This window comes from Pyrus communis, chromosome 9 (genome assembly GCF_041283825.1).
Source record: "Pyrus communis isolate YQ-2024b chromosome 9, ASM4128382v1, whole genome shotgun sequence".
Lineage (NCBI taxonomy): Eukaryota > Viridiplantae > Streptophyta > Magnoliopsida > Rosales > Rosaceae > Pyrus > Pyrus communis.
Window position 1 is genome coordinate 3,445,391 of NC_142573.1, and position 20,644 is coordinate 3,466,034.

The window sequence follows — 20,644 nt, forward strand, 5'->3', positions numbered from 1 at the left end:
TGCTCGAGTTTTTCCAGGACAACAAGCCTGAATGCATGACTCATGCCAAGCGATTTGAAGTTGCAGCTGAGGAGGAAGATCTTCGAGGCCTCCACAAATCGCTTGGCATGAGTCATGCATTCAGGCTTGTTGTCCTGGAAAAACTCGAGCAACATCGCTTTGGCAGCTTCGTGCTCGCTCTTGATACTACGGCTTCGCGCTCGAAATCCTTGCATTTCCTGAAACTTAACTAATTACCAGTACATACCAAAATTAGGATTAGAAATAAGATCAAAATTTATGTTGATATTTTTTTTTTCTCTTTCGCACCTGGTCAATCTTTCGAAACTTTTGAGCTCCGATCTTCAAACCTCTAAACCGCAAGAGCAATGGAGTAAGCATTATGAATACCTGAAAGTATCGCGGCTTCCTATACAGGTTTTGTAACTCTAGATCTACTTCGATTCCTAGAGAGAATTTGTAGTCGCTCTGGTGTTTTTATACTTTGAAGCAGACAAATTGAGAAGTAGACAAACTGAGAAGCAAATAAACTGAGAAGGAGAAAGAATTTGTATGACTCACCTACCAAAGGTATGATTAGTGTGATTGTTGAGTGGTTCGAAGTCTGGGCCTTAGGCCTTTTGTTGTCTATGTTGCTCACAATTGTGCCTTTGTCCCGATCTGTGTGGGCTTGGTGCTTGTTTCTTTGCTTTAGTTCGAAGGAAACATTTGCTTCCCAAACAGAACTACTTAGGATTATTAGTTCACCCATCCATATAAACCTATGAAGCTAGTTGACGTGTTCTCTTCTGCATAGTTCTTCTGTAGCCAAAACTATATTAGCAACTTTAAGTTTTCATGGAAGCGATTAATATCGACTTTGAGCTAATTGACAGGTCCTTGAATTGGATGACCCGGAATATGTTCACTACAATGCAGAAACTATTGACTTGATAAGCTCGCAAAATAAGCGTTTCATGTTGCTGAAAAAGACCAGAGTTAGCAACAGTTAGTGCATTTATTTTTTATTTTTTATATAATGTTCCCTTTCTTTTATTCTATTTGAAAGCATTACAAAATGTGTATGTACGGATATTGAAGCAACTACACCAATTATTGTACATTTCATTTTCACGTACTTTTTGGTTTGCAATATAACGGGCGCCAATCAACATAAATGCCCAGCTCGTCCGCAAGGCCGTGAGATTTTCTCAAGCTCCTGCAATGCACTTCCGATCGTTACAGATGATGATGCCGTTACTGAAAGGTACGTTTACTATGTTCTCTCTCACACACACACAGTCGCAGTTAATCAACTTAATAAATTTTGATCTCATTCTTGTTCCAGAATTTTATGGCTTCCCATTAAGCATGTTGCACGAGTGAGCCAGAAGGACAAGTTAGGATAAACATTTTTCTTTCTAATCTTGCCACTTAGTTGGATTCCGGGTGTAAATGCTGCAGACGAAAACGCATTGCTACAAGGTAGTCAGAGCCGGTCCTGAGGGTAGTCGGAGTACGCGTCCGTCTAGGCTCCCCAATTTTTAGGCAGAGCTAGATAGGTCTGGACCGGGATGGACGGGGGCTATGCAGGCTTATATGTAAACACCGGAATTTGGAAATCTTTTGTTGCAGGGTTGGCCTCGATCAAGGAAGAAGACAACGCTATTCCTAACATAATTTTAATTGCACGATTTTACTTAACATGGTCCCACCATTTTTTTTTATAGATGTACATCTTCTCCCTTTTAAATCGTCCCCACCATCTTATTTTTACTTTTTTTGCTTCTCTCTTAAATATCACTTTTATATTTATTTTTATGGGGTTTTATTACCTTATTTTAAGATCACACCACATATATCTTTAGTATGTGCCTAAAAGGCTAAAACTCTCACCTTTTTGAAAAATGACATTATTTAATGTTCAAATTAATTAGTTTATATAATATATAATAAATTATGCAAATCTGCTTTGTCCGCTAGGCGCGTATACGAAAATTAATATCCTCTTCACTCTAGTATTTTTCCTAATTGTAAGATGTTGTCTCTGTATCTAACAATTCATTCATTTATTGAATGTAATCAGTAACATTGTAACAATAGAAAAATGGAAATTGGCATACTGGGTAGGGACTTCTCTTTTGGTTTGAATTGGTTGAAAAATTAGATTATATAAACTTAATAAGTGCATTTGCATCTAAACATGCCAGACGGGTAATATTTGAGTAATATTTGTATATCTTTATTCTTTTGAAATTAATTTTTAATGATATTTGATATAAAAATAGACTTTTCATGTATTTAGTGAATTTTTTTTTACACATGTCAATGTACAAAGGGTTGGGAGTCAGAGAACTCTAAGGCCCCATTTCTATGGCTCGCCTAAGGCTCTCAAATTCTCAGGGCCGGCTCTGAAGGTACTACTAGCACATGCACATGGATTTGTATTATCATTGTCACTATTGCATCAGTGTACTTCGCCTACAAAATCTACAGTCAGCCTCCGCCAGAGCCCTATCTGTTTAGTGAGAAGGTGAGGAATGGTGAAATGAATGTCGAAGTATATGATGATGAAGGGATACTTGTAGGATCGTGGAGATGTGCTCTTTTTACGGCAAATGGCGAAGCAGTTGATATTACTGAGTGGGTTACCAATCTATTCAATTTTGTACTGCATATATTTGTGCAGCAGGAAGATGGTGTCGAGGAGATTAGCTTCAATCAGATGGATGATCCTGAGTTTATTGGTATGCCTATGGATGTTGACTTACACAACCCCGATACCGGGCTCTTCCATTATATAGGAAGAAGCGTTCCTCAAAATGGTGCACCAAGTGAACGAGACATCTTACATGTACGTACAATTTTGATGCAATTAATTACGTACGAACTTGTTGAGCAATTTTAACGTAATTAATTACGTATGAACTACCAAGTCAAGAGTCACACATCTTGTTCTATTGTGTGTCTTTGATTGTAATCGAGTAAGGGCAACTGCTCTTAACAACTTGACTATAAAATTCTCGTACATACTTATGTTATTGTTATTCTCTGTAACTCCTTTTGTTTATATTACAGACAGGCAAAATTGGTTATTGTAAAACTATATTAGTTCGATCATATAAAACACAAGAACTAGAACCACACCTGGATTCCCCCGCCATTGAGAGATATTCGAGATGGGTTGGACACACTGCTAACCCTAAGGCAACGACTCAATGGGGAGTTTGGATGCTTTCTTGCGTGTGTTAGCATGTGCATGCATGGATCTCTTATATTTTTGTCGGCAAAGACTTAGGGTTCTACCTACAAAGCCTATTACTTTATCCTCACGTCAACATTAGGGTTCTACCCTTTAAACCCCTTTAGTCTCTAGTTAAGTGATCCAATACTAACTAGAAAAATTCATTGTCATTATCCTTATCATGCCAAACGTTCGTTATACCAAATTTTGGTACGCTAGATATTTCTTATATATATATATACACACACACACACACACACACACACACACACACACACATACATACATACATACATACATATCAGAAATAAAATTTATAGACAAAAGTTGTAGACAAGAATAAAATTTGTAGGCTTTAAAGCCTACCTCTAAAGCCTAGTCCACCATCCATTATTTTGGTCATTCCATTAAAAACTCCGTTAAGTGTCCCATAGCTCTTGGCCGGAAGTTTGGGCAACTTTTAAAGCTTCGTAACTCAATCATTTCTTAACAGTTTCACTTTATAATATATCAAAATGAAGATAGAAAAGTGTAGAACAAGATTATATCATTTGAAAGCCCAATGGTTGTCGGAGATGGCGGAAAATAGCCTGAAAGGTGACTGGTCCGTGGGAAAACTGGAAAACTCACCAGAAACTGGATAAATTTTAAACATTCATAACTTCTTCAATACTCAACGAAATCGAATGATTCAAAAATGAAAATCATACTTCTCAATGAGACGAAGAGAATGATACCTTTCTTGATGGCTAATTCTTCATGGTTTGGCCGGAAAACGGCTCGAAAATGGCTAACTCGAGACCAAGACAACCACTTTCAAGCCTTTTTTTTTTCTGGCCAAACCACGTTGATTTAGGCATCGAGAAAGGTACCATTCTCTTCGTCTCGTCGAGAAGTATGATTTTTGTTTTTGAATTACTTGATTTCGTTGAGTATTGAAAAAATTATGAACGTTTAAAATTTACCCAGTTTCCGGCGAGTTTTCCTGTTTTCCGACGGACCGGTAGCTTTCAGGCTATTTTCCGGTTATCTCCGGCAACCATTGGGCATCCAAATAGGTGTAATCTTGTTCTACAGTTTCCTATTTTCATTTTGATGGTGGACAATCTCAGGGACCATTTCTATTGATTTTCAATCTCACGAACCAAAGTAATGTGTTATGCAAATCTCAAAAACCATTTTGGTTAAAAAGCCTATATATTATCTTAGAAATAAAATACAAGAATAATACTAGAGAGACTAAATTTGTAAATAATTGTGTAAACTAAATAATGATTGAATTATTACTTAAATATTGATAAACATGCTCATTCCTACTAGTACGAAATAAACGTCTTAATCAACACTTAAATAAGAATTCAATTATCAACCATTTTATTTAATTTACAAAATTTAGGTTAAAATTCAGACTCCTACATCACTCTTTCCTTATTCTTTACCCTAATAATTCTTTTGTCAAATATATATCCAACTCTTTAGTCATCTACATTCAATAATGTTATCTTACCATCCATTTGTGCTTAATTTAGTAGCAGCTAGGAGAACATGTAATTAGACCACAATTTCAAACCACATGATGTGGCTGATGAGGTGGGTATGCCACGTCATATTAATGACTGCTGTTGCAACATCACCAGCTAGTTCTATTTTTAAAGAAATAAAATATCACAACTCAATTTTGTTGATCGGAAGAAATAAAGACAGTCAAAACATGGATGAAGTTCCCACAAAAAGGAAAAAAAGATGTCAAACCAACTACAACAAAACAAATATTATGCTTCCCTCATAACATATTGCAACATCCCTTTCAACTAAATCAAATTGGAACCTAAAATTATAGAATTTGGCAATGCCCGCGCGGTTCTAAGAAATCCGTAACTCATGGTGTAACCACAATCCGCCCGGCAACTTGGTCAAGATCGCGTTGACCGCTAGATGTGATTCTCCTCCCTCTGTCATAAGTTCAGAGTTCAAACCAAAGGTCAAAAATGAAGCAAATGTTGCTAAACACAAGCTTACGTCGAAAACCAGTTTATAGATGATATATCAACGCAGCACTCACCCCTTTGGGTCAACATCAACGATGTTCATTTTCTGTAACTGTTGGAGAATGTGTCGGGCAATGGCACCACTGCTCTCGCAGAAATGTGGTGGACGACTTCCATTCCTCTGGCTTCCACCATAAATCCTGCGGAAGGCACCAACACCGAGTCCTCCCCTCAAGTAGATCTTCCTTGCCATGGAGGCTGCACATTATTGAAAGTCACATTGTCAATACCACAAACAACGAACAATTTGAGAAACATACACAAATAAGTACAATGACAATCAAAAGCAAAAGAATGCTCACCAGCTCTGACATAGTACCAGTCAGGATCATAAGGAGCCAACTCCTTGAATCTTGCGGTCTTAACGATATCAGTCCATGGAGGAAGCTCAACCTGCTCACAAAAATCAAAAGAACAAGCAAATTGCAAAGAATTACAGAAAATTACACCTCCAAAATATTTGAAAATCCTAACTGAACCAAAACTCAACAACCGTACATAAAATGAACAGAGCAGCTTCCTAAAGAACACAACAAAAATCATCCAGAACAGCATAATCTACCACGAGATCTTACTACTTTGAAAAGATTTGTACATTACAAAACTGTTATTAGTTTATAACACTGTGACCACCAAATCAAAAAATTATTTTCAGGCACAAATAAACATGAAAAAAATGAGAAAATCGATTAAATACACGACCGACCATAAACAAGGCAATGATTCAAACATATACATAGCATAATCTACCACTGTACATAAAATGAACAGAGCAGCTTCCTAAAGAACACAACAAAAACCATCCAGAACAGCATAATCTACCACGAGATCTTATTACTTCGAAAAGATTTGTACATTACGAAACTGTTATTAGTTTACAACACAGTGACCACCAAATCAAAAAATTATTTTGAGGCAAACAAAATACACGAAAAAAAAATGAGAAAACCGATGAAATACACGACCGACCATAAACAAGGCAATGATTCAAACATATACATAGCCCAATAAGGTAAATTAGACGATTCATAACAAGTTGGAAATGCATTAGCCACGACATACCAAACTAATCACAAATCAGCTACCATTTCAACAAAATAGTGTAAAGTTCGTCATTTTTCTAGAAACAATAGTTAATCACAAGCAAAAGAGCATCATTTTCCGTGAGTTTTCTATTAATTTTCCACCATTTTCTCGGAATCCAAACAAGGGGTGTAGTAGACTAGACACAAGTCAGCCACGATTTCAACAAAGTAGTATTACAGTAATAGTATTACTGTAATTTTGGCTGTTAGAACGGACCATCAGAAGCACACCCATGAAAATAATGTTAAGTATGCTGACGTGTAATAGTATTACAGTAATTTTGGCTGTTAGAACGGACCATCAGAAGCACACCCATGAACAAACCCATCAACTACTAGAGTTTCATCTGACTTGTTTCTGATATGCCTTTTTATCTTGCGATACTCATTGAGAATGCTAAACACAGACTTAAACCGGCAAGTCTCAGAGCATGAAATTGCAATACAAAGAGTTTCGTTACTTCACGACCGCGACAGGAACAAGAACACAAAACTAGATATTACGGGCTCTTTGATTCCAAATCAAACAATTTCGAGGATTACAAACTATCGATCAACTACTAAGCTAGTCTATTTGGTTTCTTTCATGGTCTTGTCTCGATGATTCTTCGCTTGTTAGTGATAGGACAGAGCTTGGATTAAAAGCATGAAGAAGACAATGATTTGTGATCTCATGGGAAAACCGACAAGTATCCTAAATCAAGAAAAATTATCTCGCCGTCTAGCATTAATATGAAATCATCTCATCATCACACGTTCATTTAGCGTAATCTAACAATAATTATTTAGTAAAGTAATTTAAACTAAAATTTACAAACAAATTGGCAGTCTTGAACTATCATCTTTACAGAATGATAATTTGAGCATAGGTCATTACTTCCTTTAGCTTTTCATGGACTAATGCCCTGCCTTTTTCTTTCCAAAGTGAATTTGATTCATAATACAAAGCCTCCACCCACACTCCAGCACCATCATGGTATTTTCCGTAGGGATCGATTACCATTTTCTTGAGCATTATTGCATTTCTCAGGATACAAATGGCAAGCTCGATCTCACTTGGCGTATATTGAAATCCTTGGAACTTAACTTCTCTCAGATGACAATGTTTGATTCCAGCAAAGTTCTCTATGTCCTGTTGTTCCTTACCGAAACGCGATACTTCCTGCAAAAACAAAGAATTTGTGTAGTTATACATAGAGGGTTTAGGGACAAATATTTGGCACAACATAAATTTTTTTATTACTAACCGTTACTACAAGTTCTTCCAAAAGGGGTGCAGCATTCAGAAAATTCAGAACCCACACGAGGTCAGGTTCATTCGAAAAAATATCCAACTCCAGTTTCTTGAGGCTTCTGAATGTTGGTAACTCCCGAACTCTAAAAGCAGCACGCATCTGCAGATGAAGAGTCTCAAGCCCAGGAAACGATGCAAATTCATACACCAAGGGCCAGAAACGAAAACAAATTTTTTTTGGCTGTGGAGGTTTGATGGAAAAAGCACAAACTACTTGAAACAGTTCTAAGGAAGCAAGATTTACTAGAGAAATATAAACTGTTTCTAGACACTTGCAGTTTACCAGTTTCAAATCGTTCAGTCGATGTGATGGACTCTCAATAATCAAATCTCGGCCCAACTTGCAACTCTTTAAGGTCAAGCTTTCAAGCAACAAACAGTCGGAGAGAAGACGTGCTACAGGAATTTCGTCTGCAATTTTACACAGATACAGACTAGTTAGCTGATTGAATCCGTCGAAACCAGGTGGTAGTCTTAGAACACATCTAGCCATTGATAAATTCTTTAGATTTGATGCTGCCTTCAACTCTGAAAGCAACCAGCACGGGAAAACATAATAATTATATGTTTGTTCCCAATCCGAGCACCTATATAAATGAAGATGAATCACTTCAACTCCCTTTGTAATTGCTAAACGAATCCATTCATCGAGGAAGGCAGCAGAAAATCTGTCCAGAAAGAATTCCACTTTGAAAGAGTCCAACTTGTCGCCGTGGTGTAGCTTTAAAACTTTATTCACACATTTTACGAAGCTTTCTCTTTGATAATATACATTTATCAAGGATGGACGACGATCGTTAAATCCATCTTCAGGCAGTTTATCCATTCGTTTGGGAAGTCCGACTCCGAAAATGTTTGGGACGTCAAACGTAAGATTGGCCCTTGTTAGTATGGGAAGCAACGTCCCAAGGTACCTCCCCCGACGGCATACCAAGCTACTAGCATCCACTGCATCTTTTAGGGTTAACAATGAAAATATAGATGACAGTATGCAATCCGGCAACTCATTGATCCAATCCTTACCCTCGCTCCGCTCAGCCTGAATGCGAAACCACCCAATAGAGATAACTAAACATTAGCACTCTTCTCGTCACCAATACATGGAACACTCAAATTATTGGGATGAAAAATCAGTTTGGGGTTTTACAGACTAAATTTTGTTAGGAAAGCGAAACCGAAATAACAAAGCTAATACAATACATACTCTTTTAAGTTTTTAGATAATAGGGCTCGTTTGTTAATGTTTTCAAGGAACGTACAAAATATCTAGAGAGATGAAAACGTAGGCAGGGCATGCAAATACGATCGAGAGGCAGTACAAATTTTCTGTTAAATAATATATATATATATACACACACACACACATCTGTCTAATATGTAGGTAGGGCAGGCAATGATCTGATGCTCTCTCTCGAGGGCAAAAGAAAAATAATAAAACAAAAGCTTAATAGAAACAGAACTTACGGTTACAGTTAGTTCTAGGGTTGGGCACGAGTCGGTTCCGTCACGTTCCACCGCAGCAGAACCGTCAGTCTGACGGACCACCACTGCATGGTTTGGTTCGGTTTGGTCGAGCAGCAGTTTAACAGGTGCAAAGAAGGATCGGAACCAAAATGTTAAACCTGCAAATATTCTACGTATAACCATCGGCCTAGAGAATTGCTCAGCCTAAACAAAGTATTTCACAATTCTACAAAACTCCAAGACATTTATTTTTCCCCATAAGTAGGCATTTATAGAAAACCAAAATACTAGTTTTCTTTTTTGTCAACAAAATACAAGCCTAGTAGAATAAAAACACAAAATCAAATAAGTAAACCTAATTCTTGTAGAACAAGGAAACCTATATATATTATCTCTTAGAAGTAAAATACAATTCCCAAACTTTACCATCTCAACGACTTTCCTATTTTTTTTATTATCCAACATGTATACGGAGAGTGTGTGATTGGCAGACCAATCACGAAGTGGTGAGGTCTAACATTATATAAACCGACGAGAGAATTTTTACTTACCACCATAACTATGATGTATACTTACTATACATCTAATTATTTGTCACGTGTCATTTCACTTGGCTCTAGTTAAGTTTCACATTAGATATTTACTTTTTCAATTTTGAAAAAAATTAACCAAAATTAAGTGAAAAAACACGTGTCAGATGATTAGATGTATGGTGGGCATACACCATAGTTATAATGGTGAGCAAAAATGCTCCTATAAACCTATAACCCTAACTAGTGGTTTCCTTATAGGTAATGCTAGAGAGACTAAACGTTTAAACTAAATTTGCAAACTAAATAATGTGTCACCAATAAAAAATAAACACATTAATCAACACTTAAGCAATAATCTAATAATCAAGAACCACAATTCATTTAGTTTAAAAAATTTAGCCTCCCATTACTCTTTTCTTATTATTTACCAATAATGCTCGTAAAACTAAATTTGTAGACAAAATTTGCAAACTAAATGATGTTCACAAATATAAAATTAACACGTTTATCAACACTTAAGTAATAATCCAATCAACTTATGTCATTTGATTTACAAAATTTTACCTACAAATTTAATCCCTAACATTACTCTTACCCTAATATTTCTTTTGTTAAATATACATATATCCAACTATTTAATCAATTTTCTGCATAATTTTAGTAGCGGCTAAGAGAAAATGTAGTTAGACCACAATATCAAACCACATGATGCGGCTGATAGGGTGGCTATGCCATATTATATTACCAATTATTTAGATTGCCGTTGCAATGTCACCAGCTAGTTCTATTTTTTAAGGTAACAAAATATCATAGCACAATTTAGATGATGATCCGAAGAAATAAAGATGGTCAAAACATGGATGAAGTTCCCACAGAAAGAAAGAAACAAAAGATGTCAAACCGGCTATAACAAAACAAAAATCATGTTTCCCTCACAACATATTGCAACATCACTTTCAACTAAACCAAATTGGAACCTAAAATTATAGAATTTGGTAGTGCCCGTGCGGTTCTAAGAAATCCGTAGCTCATGGTGTAACCACAATCCGCCCGGCAACTTGGTCAAGATCGCGTTGACCGCTAGATGTGATTCTCCTCCCTCTGTCACAAGTTCAAAGTTCAAACCAAAGGTCAAAATTCAAGCAAATGTTAACTATACACAAGCTGCTGTTGAAAACCAGTTTATAGATGATATATCAAAGCAGCACTCACCCCTTTGGGTCAACATCAACGATGTTCATTTTCTGTAACTGTTGGAGAATGTGTCGGGCAATGGCACCACTGCTCTCGCAGAAATGTGGTGGACGACTTCCATTCCTCTGGCTTCCACCATAAATCCTGCGGAAGGCACCAACACCGAGTCCTCCCCTCAAGTAGATCTTCCTTGCCATGGAGGCTGCACATTATTGAAAGTCACATTGTCAATACCACAAACAACAAACAATTTGAGAAACATACACAAATAAGTACAATGACAATCAAAAGCAAATGAATGCTCACCAGCTCTGACATAGTACCAGTCAGGATCATAAGGAGCCAACTCCTTGAATCTTGCGGTCTTAACGATATCAGTCCATGGAGGAAGCTCAACCTGCTCACAAAAATCAAAAGAACAAGCAAATTGCAAAGAATTACAGAAAATTACACCTCCAAAATATTTGAAAATCCTAACTGAACCAAAACTCAACAACCGTACATAAAATGAACAGAGCAGCTTCCTAAAGAACACAACAAAAATCATCCAGAACAGCATAATCTACCACGAGATCTTACTACTTTGAAAAGATTTGTACATTACAAAACTGTTATTAGTTTATAACACTGTGACCACCAAATCAAAAAATTATTTTCAGGCAAAAATAAACATGAAAAAAATGAGAAAATCGATTAAATACACGACCGACCATAAACAAGGCAATGATTCAAACATATACATAGCATAATCTACCACTGTACATAAAATGAACAGAGCAGCTTCCTAAAGAACACAACAAAAACCATCCAGAACAGCATAATCTACCAAGAGATCTTATTACTTCGAAAAGATTTGTACATTACGAAACTGTTATTAGTTTACAACACAGTGACCACCAAATCAAAAAATTATTTTGAGGCAAACAAAATACACGAAAAAAAGAATGAAAAAACCGATGAAATACACGACCGACCATAAACAAGGCAATGATTCAAACATATATATAGCCCAATAAGGTAAATTAGACGATTCATAACAAGTTGGAAATGCATTAGCCACGAAATACCAAAATCACAAATCAGCTACCATTTCAACAAAATAGTGTACAGTTCGTCATTTTTCTAGAAACAATAGTTAATTACAAGCAAAAAAGCATCATTTTCCGTGAGTTTTCTATTAATTTTCCACCATTTTCTCGGAATCCAAACAAGGGGTGTAGTAGACTAGACACAAGTCAGCCACGATTTCAACAGAGTAGTGTAAATGTTCAAACTTTCTATCATTTTTCTAAAACATAGATAATAACATCAAGGGCGAAAGGGTTTAGTTTCATTAGAAATTTTCTAAGGTTTTCCATCATTTTCTCGGAATCCAAGCAGGGGGTTTAGTGGAAATACCTTTCCAGATCGCTTCAGATGGGCGGCGTAAGCCTTGACAAATTCGTGAGGGGAGACATCCTTCACAGTTTTCGCAGTCGCCATTGCTGGAAATCAGAGAGAAGCAATGCGAGCGCCTCTGAGCTGATGGGATATAAGACTGAGGAGGCCGACGAAGAAGATGGCTCTCTCTCTCTCTAGGGTTTCTCGTTCGGCTTTCGCAGTTTATTTATAGCTCTTTCGTTCTGTCGATTTGGGCCGCTTTATTTGAGGCCCAACTTCTAAGTTTCACCCAAAATAATGGGCCTCTGAAAAAGGCCCAATAAAGCGAACGACGTCGTAATAGGTGTTTCGTTGCTTACTTGAGCAGCTGAGCCCCTGGAACACTGTTCGCAGTTTCCCCCAAACCGAAACCCTAGAAGACCTCTGACTGAGACAGCCATGGCGATGAAGCACCTTCTTACAACCCTAGCTCGCCGACGGCCCCACAGACCGCCGGCTGCCCTAACAGCAGCCGTTCGATCCCAGTCAACCTCACCCGCCGTCGCCACGTCATCTTCATCCCCATCCCTACCCTCCCCTCCTCCACCAACCGCCATGGTCTACGATCGATTGGCCGAGGAAGTCAAATCGAAGATCAAAAGGCTCGAGAATCCGGACCCGAGGTTCCTCAAGTACGGGTCGCCCCACCCGAGTCTCACGGACCACAGCCACATCCTCACCGCACCCGAGACACGTGTCACCACGCTCCCCAACGGCCTCCGGGTTGCCACCGAGTCAAACCTCGCGTCTAAGACCGCCACCGTCGGGGTCTGGATCGACGCCGGGTCAAGGTTCGAGAACGACGAGACCAACGGCACCGCACATTTCTTGGAGCACATGATCTTCAAGGGGACGGAGCAGAGGACCGCGCGTGATCTCGAGGAGGAGGTCGAGAACATGGGAGGCCATTTGAATGCGTACACATCGAGGGAGCAGACCACGTACTATGCCAAGGTGCTCCATTCGGACGTGCCAAAGGCGCTTTCGATTTTGGCTGATATCTTGCAGAACTCCAAGTTCGATGATGACCGGATTTTGCGTGAGCGCGATGTGATTTTGAGGGAAATGGAGGAGGTAATCTCATAAAAATAAAAACTTTTTGGACAAATGGGGTATTTGGGTTGTTTGGATTTTCGGGTATTAGTGAATTTCCATGTTAGTTTGAATTTAAATAATATTCAAAGCAACTTGATTTATATGAAAGTTGTGAACTTTATTGAGAAAATGTTTCTAGATATATGCATTGATTATGTACACTCTTTAAACTTGAACGGGGCATTTTGCAGTAGCTTGCGAAAACTTGCTGTATTGACTTTATGAAAAACATTGATAGGATAGGGATCCGAAAACTAGGGTCATACAAAGAGTTGAGGTAGCTATTAAAAGTAATATACATTAGGCAAAATTGTTCCTTACAGTTTTCAAATAAATGTTTATATCATTGCTTTGGTAATGCAGGTTGAGAAACAACCCGATGAAGTCATTTTTGACCATCTGCATGCAACTGCATTCCAGTACTCTCCTCTAGCCAGAACTATTCTTGGACCGTCTGGCAACATTAAGACCATCTCGAAAGAGCATCTTCAGAACTATATCAAAACACATTACACTGCTCCCAGAATGGTAATTCAAGATTTATGAATTTTTGTTCGTGCAATATAGTAAAGCATGCAACTGGTGTTGTCGTTGTCCTTTGGCATTACTTTACATGACACATTGATAATGAGGAATTTGTTTTCACAAGTGACCGTCCTGAGCTTAACTGGTTCTATTTTAGGTTATTGCTGCTTCAGGAGCTATTAAGCATGAAGATCTTGTTGGTTCAGTTAAGGGTTTGTTTACTAAACTGTCCGGAGATCCTGCCACAGCCAGTCAGTTGGTTGCGGAAGAACCTTCATTTTTCACTGGTTCTGAGGTAATGCTTGTATCCTGGAAAATTAGCCTTTATCTACTATTTAATGGGTTTACTTTCTCTTATAATATTCATTTCTATTAATGTTGTGAAAATCAGGTCAGAATTGTGGATGATGACCTGCCCTTGGCACATTTTGCGGTTGCATTCAGTGGAGCATCTTGGACAGATCCAGACTCTATTCCTCTAATGGTCATGCAGGCAATGTTGGGCTCATGGAATAAAAATGTTGGTGGTGGAAAGCACATGGGGTGAGCACTTTACATGGTTTTCAACTTCTGTAGATTGGATATCTGATATTAACTTTTAAGAGTTTATCTCTTTGAAAAACAGCAATGATTAGTTTTGGCTGCTTTCTTTGTAAACAGTTCAGAACTGGCACAAAGGGTTGCCATCAATGACATTGCAGAAAACTATATGGCTTTCAACACCAACTATAAGGATACTGGTTTATTTGGTGTTTTTGCTACTGCTAAGGTGAGGGTGCCATCTGTAATAAGAAACATTATTTCAACTTGATTACTTAGTTTCAACAAATTTTGGACTTCTTATTCTTGTCCGTAGTACCATTGTTCTTACTTGAGATTTGTATCAGCTGTTTGAGACTAGATGAGCTTTCCAGGATTAGGACTTGGCATTAATTTTTTATGTCGAACACCAAGGAGGAGTTGTGCACTTTGGAAGGCGTTAGTGTATTTTTATTTGGGAAAGGAAGAGGGAAAGTGGGAGGAGCCGCGATCACCTAACCAATTCTCTCTCTCCTCTTCTCGCTCTCTATCTATTTCTTTCTTCCCCCTTCCCCTCCCTCTCCCTCTCACTTTGAATAGGGACTAGCACATATTTATTTATACATTACTAACTACTCATATTAATTTACTGCTGACTCATATTGTGTCTTCTTTTAATTCCAGGAGGATTGCTTAGATGATTTGGCCTATGCAATAATGTATGAGGTAACCAAGTTAGTTTATCGAGTTTCAGAAGCTGATGTTATTCGTGCGCGCAATCAGGTATTGCTAGATCTCTCACTCTGTACCGCTCCTAAATTCATGCTTTCTAAATCTATTATACTTGTTTGTATTTTTGTATTGTTGTTGGTATCCAATACATTCATGTTCTCATTTGGTCGTTACATGTTTTTGAACATTTGATAAATAAGTTGCCACTTACCCTTGTTCCTTTTCTGGCAGTTGAAATCTTCTCTCCTTCTCCACTTGGATGGGACAAGTGCTGTAGCTGAAGATATTGGACGCCAGGTACCTTTTCCTTCTCATAGAGAAATAATGATGAGAGCAATCAGGTTTGAGCACTGGAGTTGCTAATTGGATCCAATCACCGGAGACCTGAAATGTTTACCCAAGCTTTTCTTAAGCTTATGAATTAGCACAGTTCTATTAGTTACGAGATACTAAAAGGGAAATAAGAACCTAGTGTTTCTCATAGAAGCTCTTCATTGCATCCCCTGAAACGGGCATATGTTCACTGGCTGCTCCATTATCGTCATCAAAGACTTGAAAACTGTTGCTGATAGTTGTTTTCTTGTGTTTGTAGGAGTAGAGTGCAAGAAATAATGTGTCGTACTCGAAGCTGATTATGTCTATTTTATTTTGATTTGTGGTTTTGCAGCTACTTACATATGGTCGAAGAATCCCATTAGCCGAGATGTTTGCTAGAATCGATTCTGTTGATGCAAGCACCATCAAACGTGTTGCAAACCGGTTTATCTATGACAGGGTATGACTACAATCTGTTGCTGCACTTGTCCCAAGTGCAAATACATTAGACTCTGTTCTAAAACCCTCGTATATCATAGAACTGAACACTCATACTTATGTTTGTTGCTTGCTCTCATCAGGATATTGCAATTGCAGCCATGGGTCCCATTACAAAATTGCCCGACTACAACTGGTTCAGACGCCGCACCTACTGGAACAGATACTAAGCTCCTAGTTTCTCTTTCCATTGATTATTTCATAATTGCCCTTCACGATCGATCTGGTCTTGGAATATTGTGTTGCTTTTATGCAATTTAATCATCGGCCTCGGAGAGAGCTATTGAAGGCCGGTGTATTTTTGTTCCCCCCAACCCCCGCCCCCAAAAATATGTTATAGATTCTCTCACTGTTAGTAACATTTGCATTTCCTTTATTAAGCGTCGACGACTGCGAACGAATGTGATTTGCCGGATAAAAATTTCCCAAATGTGTTTGTACCGGTCTCTGAAATATGTGAATAAAACTTAAAATTTATTTGGTTTACCGAACGGTCGAATTGGTAGCTCAATGTCGCTTTGTTGCATGCTGCCTACTCGGAAGGTCGAAATTGTTTTCTCAATTTGGTAATTTTTGTTCGGAAAAATAGATGGTGTTACTTCAATTTGGCTGTTGCGCAGACAACAGCATCGTTTGAGGCCTGCGATTGAGTTCGAAGTACCTCCTGTCTTGTCAAAAGCCATCGACAAGTTTAAAGCTTTTTTGTCTTGTGATGATTGGCTTGCCTGCCTACAAAGGGCTAATAGGAATGTATTTTTGCTCGTCATATTTTTGTAATGGAGGAGTATTGTTCAATTTGTGTGTTTACTAACGACTTAGGATTTGAGGTGTCCCACACCTGGGAAGGCATTTCAGTGGGGCTCGAAAAAGCCAAAAGCATTTCAGTCCATTTATGATCACAGTTAAATGATACACATCGTCTCAAGAATTTCAACCAAGGAATTATTCATACTTTTGCTAGCTTTCTGACTCAAACCCAATATCATAGAGCATACCTGACCTGAAATCTTACCGCATTTCCACTAGATTGCTTGCCGTGGTTACTACATACTTTACTCTTGGTTATTATCCTTTCTTCTCTTTAAAAAAGTTGATCATTTGTTATATGAGAATCAAACTGATGAATATTGAATAAGAAAACTTGAAGTTTTCAGTGTAAGGGCCTTAGACTATCGATTAACATATAGAGAGATTTTTCAGTGTGCTCGGAACGCAGGGTAGAACAACACATGTCATTATACAATTGGAGGACCACTTCAAAAAAAAAAAAAAAAAAAAATCCTCCAATTGTACATACGGTGTTCCATCCCATTTTCCGGTCACAAAAAAATCACTCCAACACATGAAGGCTTACAAATTTTGCCACTAGTATGTCCAATATATTTATTGAAATGAAGTGATACCCATATTGCATTTATTAAATGGGCTAATTAATCAATTAAACAGTAATAATTTGCTGGGATGGAAATAGGAGGAAAAATATCATTTCTGGATCTCTTCTATTAAGATCATCGGATCAAGTGATCCAAATTTTTGAAATTTCATTTAATAACAAAAAATTATTATAACTTTAAAATGGTCAAAATAGATAGATCGTTGGATGAAATTTTAAAAATTCAGATCACTTAATCTGATAATCTTGGTGAAAGAGATTCGGAAAGCATCTCATTCCGAAATAGGATAGTCATGATTCATAAATGGTCAAAAAGATGAAAAGCCAACGGACACCACCCAAACCTTTGGAGAGTTGGAGGGAAACCCTACACATTTGTCACTGCTGTCAATGTGGATATGTAGGGCTGTAGGGGTAGGGCTTTCTAGAGAGAGAAATAGGGGAGAGAGAGAGGGAGAGAGGCGCGTGAGTTGTTAGCTGTTAGTTGAAGAGGGTGGGTGTTTCAAATGGCCTCTCTCTCTCTCCTCTCTCTCTCCTCACATTGTAAGTATCGGAAAACAAAACAAACACATTATGATTAAGTGAAGAAAAACACACATAACATTGAACATCCAGTCCCTTCCTCCCCTCTCTCAGATTTCTCAGTCCCCAATACCCAAACAAAAACCCACCTCTTGGATCTCATCGCCCCCCCATACCCTACAAATTTCCCATTTCCCATTCCCTTGCCGCTTCAGATCCCACCTCCCCATTTCCCCATTCCCAATTCCCCATTCAGCCACCTCTGCTTTTGCTTTGCTTCACACTACACTCCAATGGCTTCCTTCACAGTTCCCTGTCCCAAGGCTTGCTCCGCCCCCGTTACCCGCCTCGGCTCCTCCGCCCAGCCGTCGCAGCCGCAGCAGTACCTCCTCTCCTTCCACAACTGCCTCAATCGCTGCCCCATTCCCTCTCTGCAGATTTCTGGCCTTCAGGTTTGATTAATTCCGCTTACCCTTTACTTTTTTAAGCTTTGTTTGTTTAAATTTCATTGCTTTTTGTGTTTTCATGGTTGAATTTTGTATTTTGTCCAATTGGGTATATGTTTGTATGGGTTGTATATCTTCATTTCTGAAGCTTCTTGAATATAAAAGTAATAAATTGAAGTTGACACGTGGGAAATGTTGTTGGTGTGCATTGAAATTCATTTTGAAGAATTGATGGTTGTATCACAGTTAGGATTTTGATTGAGCTGTGACCCGGTAATGGTTTGTCTTTGGATTAAACCAGCAAGCTTCTCCAACAGACAAATGATTTGCTTTTGCTATGATCATACTCTATGTTTTCATTTTCAATAGGTATTTAGTAGCAGTGACTGTTCTACGTATCACAATCTGGATTTTACGTCAAAGGTTGCAGCTATTAATTGTTTTCTGATCATATGGTTAACTCGTGCAGAGCTCCGTCAGGAAGCAATCTTCTTCCTGGAAGGTGCAGGCACAGCTTAATGAGGTAAAACTGTTTGGAGTCAGTTTAGTAGGTGGGATTTGGAACGTCGTGTGTGAAATTATAATTGATTACTTTCTGAATCCAAAGGTTGCAGCTGAGAAATCCCCAAATTCTGCACCCATAAACAACAAGAAGTCTGAAGATGGATCACCGGAAGGGAAAGGTGAATCTTCCAGTCAAACCAATATTCCAGATGCAGCATCAATTTCCGCATTCATGGCTCAAGTATCAGACCTTATTAAGTAAGTTGCGCGAATTTTGTTTGTAATTGGTTTCCATATACCGTCAACTATGTTTTGGACGTCAATTATTTTCATTAATGTGATACCATTTTTGTGAGCAGGTTAGTGGATTCGAGAGACATTGTGGAGCTGGAAATGAAGCAACTAGATTTAGAGCTTGTGATTAGAAAAAAAGAAGCATTGGCGCCACCACCACCAGCTCCAGCTTCCCAACAACCAGCACAATATTATTCCATGCCACCACCTCAACCAGCAGCACCAGCAGCTGCAGTTCCTACTCCAGCACCCGGTCCACCAGCACCTGCACTACCCGCCCCTGCAAAGACAAGCACATCATCTCACCCTCCACTGAAATGCCCCATGGCTGGAACCTTTTACCGCTGTCCTGGACCTGGTGAACCACCTTTTGTTAAGGCAAGTGTCTTTACTTATACTTATCTATAAAAGCTTGAGTTCCAAGAGATATGGGAGATGACAAAACAATATTTTTTATTTTTTTATTTTTTATTATTTTATCAGACACCTGCATTTGTCCTAATTGTTTACTCAAATAAATGTGCAGGTTGGAGATAAAGTTCAGAAAGGTCAAGTCATTTGCATCATTGAGGCCATGAAATTGATGAACGAAATTGAGGTTCGTTTTTACTTTGCTTTAATTGACGTTATGCACTGATTATTGCTTTACTTTCATTGGAAAATGTTCTCAACTAATTGTTCCTTTCATCCTTCTACAGGCTGATCAATCTGGAACCGTTGCTGAGATACTGGTAGAAGATGCGAAACCAGTCAGTGTCGACACGGTAAGTAATCTTAAAACCTCTCGTAAGTACTCTCGATCAATCTGTTTATCTAAGAAATTTGTCTGCTTCTGTGCAGCCTCTTTTTGTCATAGTACCTTGAGAGAGTTGAGCAAGGTTCGGAAGAATTTTTTTGAAGTTTTTTGGTGATAAAATTACGTTTCGGACATTTATCTTCTCTTGTAACTTAAATAATGTTTGTTTCAGTTTCTGGAAAAATCTCGAAATTCACAATTTTTAGAGTTTTAGGGACGGGCCATGGTGTGTTATCAGAGATGTCAGGCAATGTGCTTTCCTGAAACGTAATTTTATGCCTTCTTTCTTCAAGTCATTTTTAGAAATTATGCATGAAGCTTTCCTACGCACAAGTTCCCTTTTAATTATTTTGCTAGATATAAAATTATTTTACATACATTCAGCTTCTTCTTTGTTTGCAACGTGCTTCGTTCTAAGGGAAATACTTCCCATGTGCTTCTTGGTATCTGGTTTGGTATTGCCCGTGCTTTGAAAAAAAACTATTTCTATTATGCTGGGAAAATAAACTCATTTTTGCTGCTTCACGTTTTCAGCTTTTTTTTCACCTGAAACTGTGAAAATAAGTTGTTTTTAAATGTTTACCAAATATCTTTTTGAACTTAGCTTTTTTTATACCCACTTTTTATAAAAGCACCTCAGTACCAAACCAGTACTAAGTGATTTTAAGGGAAATACTTCCCATGTGCTTCTCCATAGTCATCTATTTCCGGGTGATTTTGTGAGAAGCAGCTCATGCTTTCTGAC

At 38.2% G+C, this 20,644-nt stretch overlaps 5 protein-coding genes across 7 annotated transcripts; 2 read left to right on the forward strand and 3 right to left on the reverse strand.

Moving 5' to 3' along the window:
• Positions 1 to 5,007: 5,007 nt before the first annotated feature.
• Positions 5,008 to 5,841, reverse strand: LOC148694053 (small ribosomal subunit protein eS19z-like). Its single transcript, XM_088699637.1, has 3 exons — positions 5,574 to 5,841; positions 5,286 to 5,469; positions 5,008 to 5,175 (listed from the first exon to the last, which is right to left on the reverse strand). Exons 1-3 carry the CDS (start codon positions 5,824 to 5,826, stop codon positions 5,103 to 5,105), a joined length of 510 nt encoding a protein of 169 aa, XP_088555763.1. The 5' UTR covers positions 5,827 to 5,841; the 3' UTR covers positions 5,008 to 5,102.
• A 1,210-nt stretch (positions 5,842 to 7,051) lies between these two features.
• LOC137739366 (F-box/FBD/LRR-repeat protein At1g78750-like) lies at positions 7,052 to 10,399 on the reverse strand. 2 transcript variants are annotated; one of them, XM_088699636.1, is made up of 4 exons: positions 9,115 to 10,399; positions 7,934 to 8,689; positions 7,604 to 7,750; positions 7,052 to 7,518 (listed from the first exon to the last, which is right to left on the reverse strand). In XM_088699636.1, the coding sequence occupies exons 1-4, from the start codon at positions 9,295 to 9,297 to the stop codon at positions 7,201 to 7,203; spliced, it is 1,404 nt and encodes a 467-aa protein (XP_088555762.1). In that variant the 5' UTR covers positions 9,298 to 10,399; the 3' UTR covers positions 7,052 to 7,200. The 2 variants fall into 2 exon arrangements, with proteins under 2 accessions (XP_088555762.1, XP_088555761.1); XM_088699635.1 differs by having other exon boundaries at positions 7,604 to 8,689.
• Positions 10,400 to 10,457: 58 nt separating this feature from the next.
• LOC137739815 (small ribosomal subunit protein eS19x) lies at positions 10,458 to 12,427 on the reverse strand. Its single transcript, XM_068479531.2, has 4 exons — positions 12,240 to 12,427; positions 11,148 to 11,238; positions 10,860 to 11,043; positions 10,458 to 10,748 (listed from the first exon to the last, which is right to left on the reverse strand). The coding sequence occupies exons 1-4, from the start codon at positions 12,321 to 12,323 to the stop codon at positions 10,676 to 10,678; spliced, it is 432 nt and encodes a 143-aa protein (XP_068335632.1). The 5' UTR covers positions 12,324 to 12,427; the 3' UTR covers positions 10,458 to 10,675.
• A 152-nt stretch (positions 12,428 to 12,579) lies between these two features.
• LOC137739190 (putative mitochondrial-processing peptidase subunit beta, mitochondrial) lies at positions 12,580 to 16,430 on the forward strand. Its single transcript, XM_068478737.2, has 9 exons — positions 12,580 to 13,334; positions 13,719 to 13,883; positions 14,038 to 14,175; positions 14,272 to 14,423; positions 14,541 to 14,649; positions 15,084 to 15,182; positions 15,363 to 15,428; positions 15,799 to 15,906; positions 16,028 to 16,430. Exons 1-9 carry the CDS (start codon positions 12,660 to 12,662, stop codon positions 16,112 to 16,114), a joined length of 1,599 nt encoding a protein of 532 aa, XP_068334838.1. The 5' UTR covers positions 12,580 to 12,659; the 3' UTR covers positions 16,115 to 16,430.
• A 1,370-nt stretch (positions 16,431 to 17,800) lies between these two features.
• Positions 17,801 to 20,225, forward strand: LOC137740319 (biotin carboxyl carrier protein of acetyl-CoA carboxylase 2, chloroplastic). Of its 2 annotated transcripts, XM_068480179.2 has the most exons (7): positions 17,801 to 18,311; positions 18,775 to 18,828; positions 18,913 to 19,067; positions 19,169 to 19,481; positions 19,630 to 19,701; positions 19,802 to 19,867; positions 19,944 to 20,225. In XM_068480179.2, the coding sequence occupies exons 1-7, from the start codon at positions 18,153 to 18,155 to the stop codon at positions 19,965 to 19,967; spliced, it is 843 nt and encodes a 280-aa protein (XP_068336280.2). In that variant the 5' UTR covers positions 17,801 to 18,152; the 3' UTR covers positions 19,968 to 20,225. The 2 variants fall into 2 exon arrangements, with proteins under 2 accessions (XP_068336280.2, XP_088555504.1); XM_088699378.1 differs by having other exon boundaries at positions 17,919 to 18,311; positions 18,775 to 19,067.
• The last annotated feature ends 419 nt before the right edge of the window (positions 20,226 to 20,644 follow it).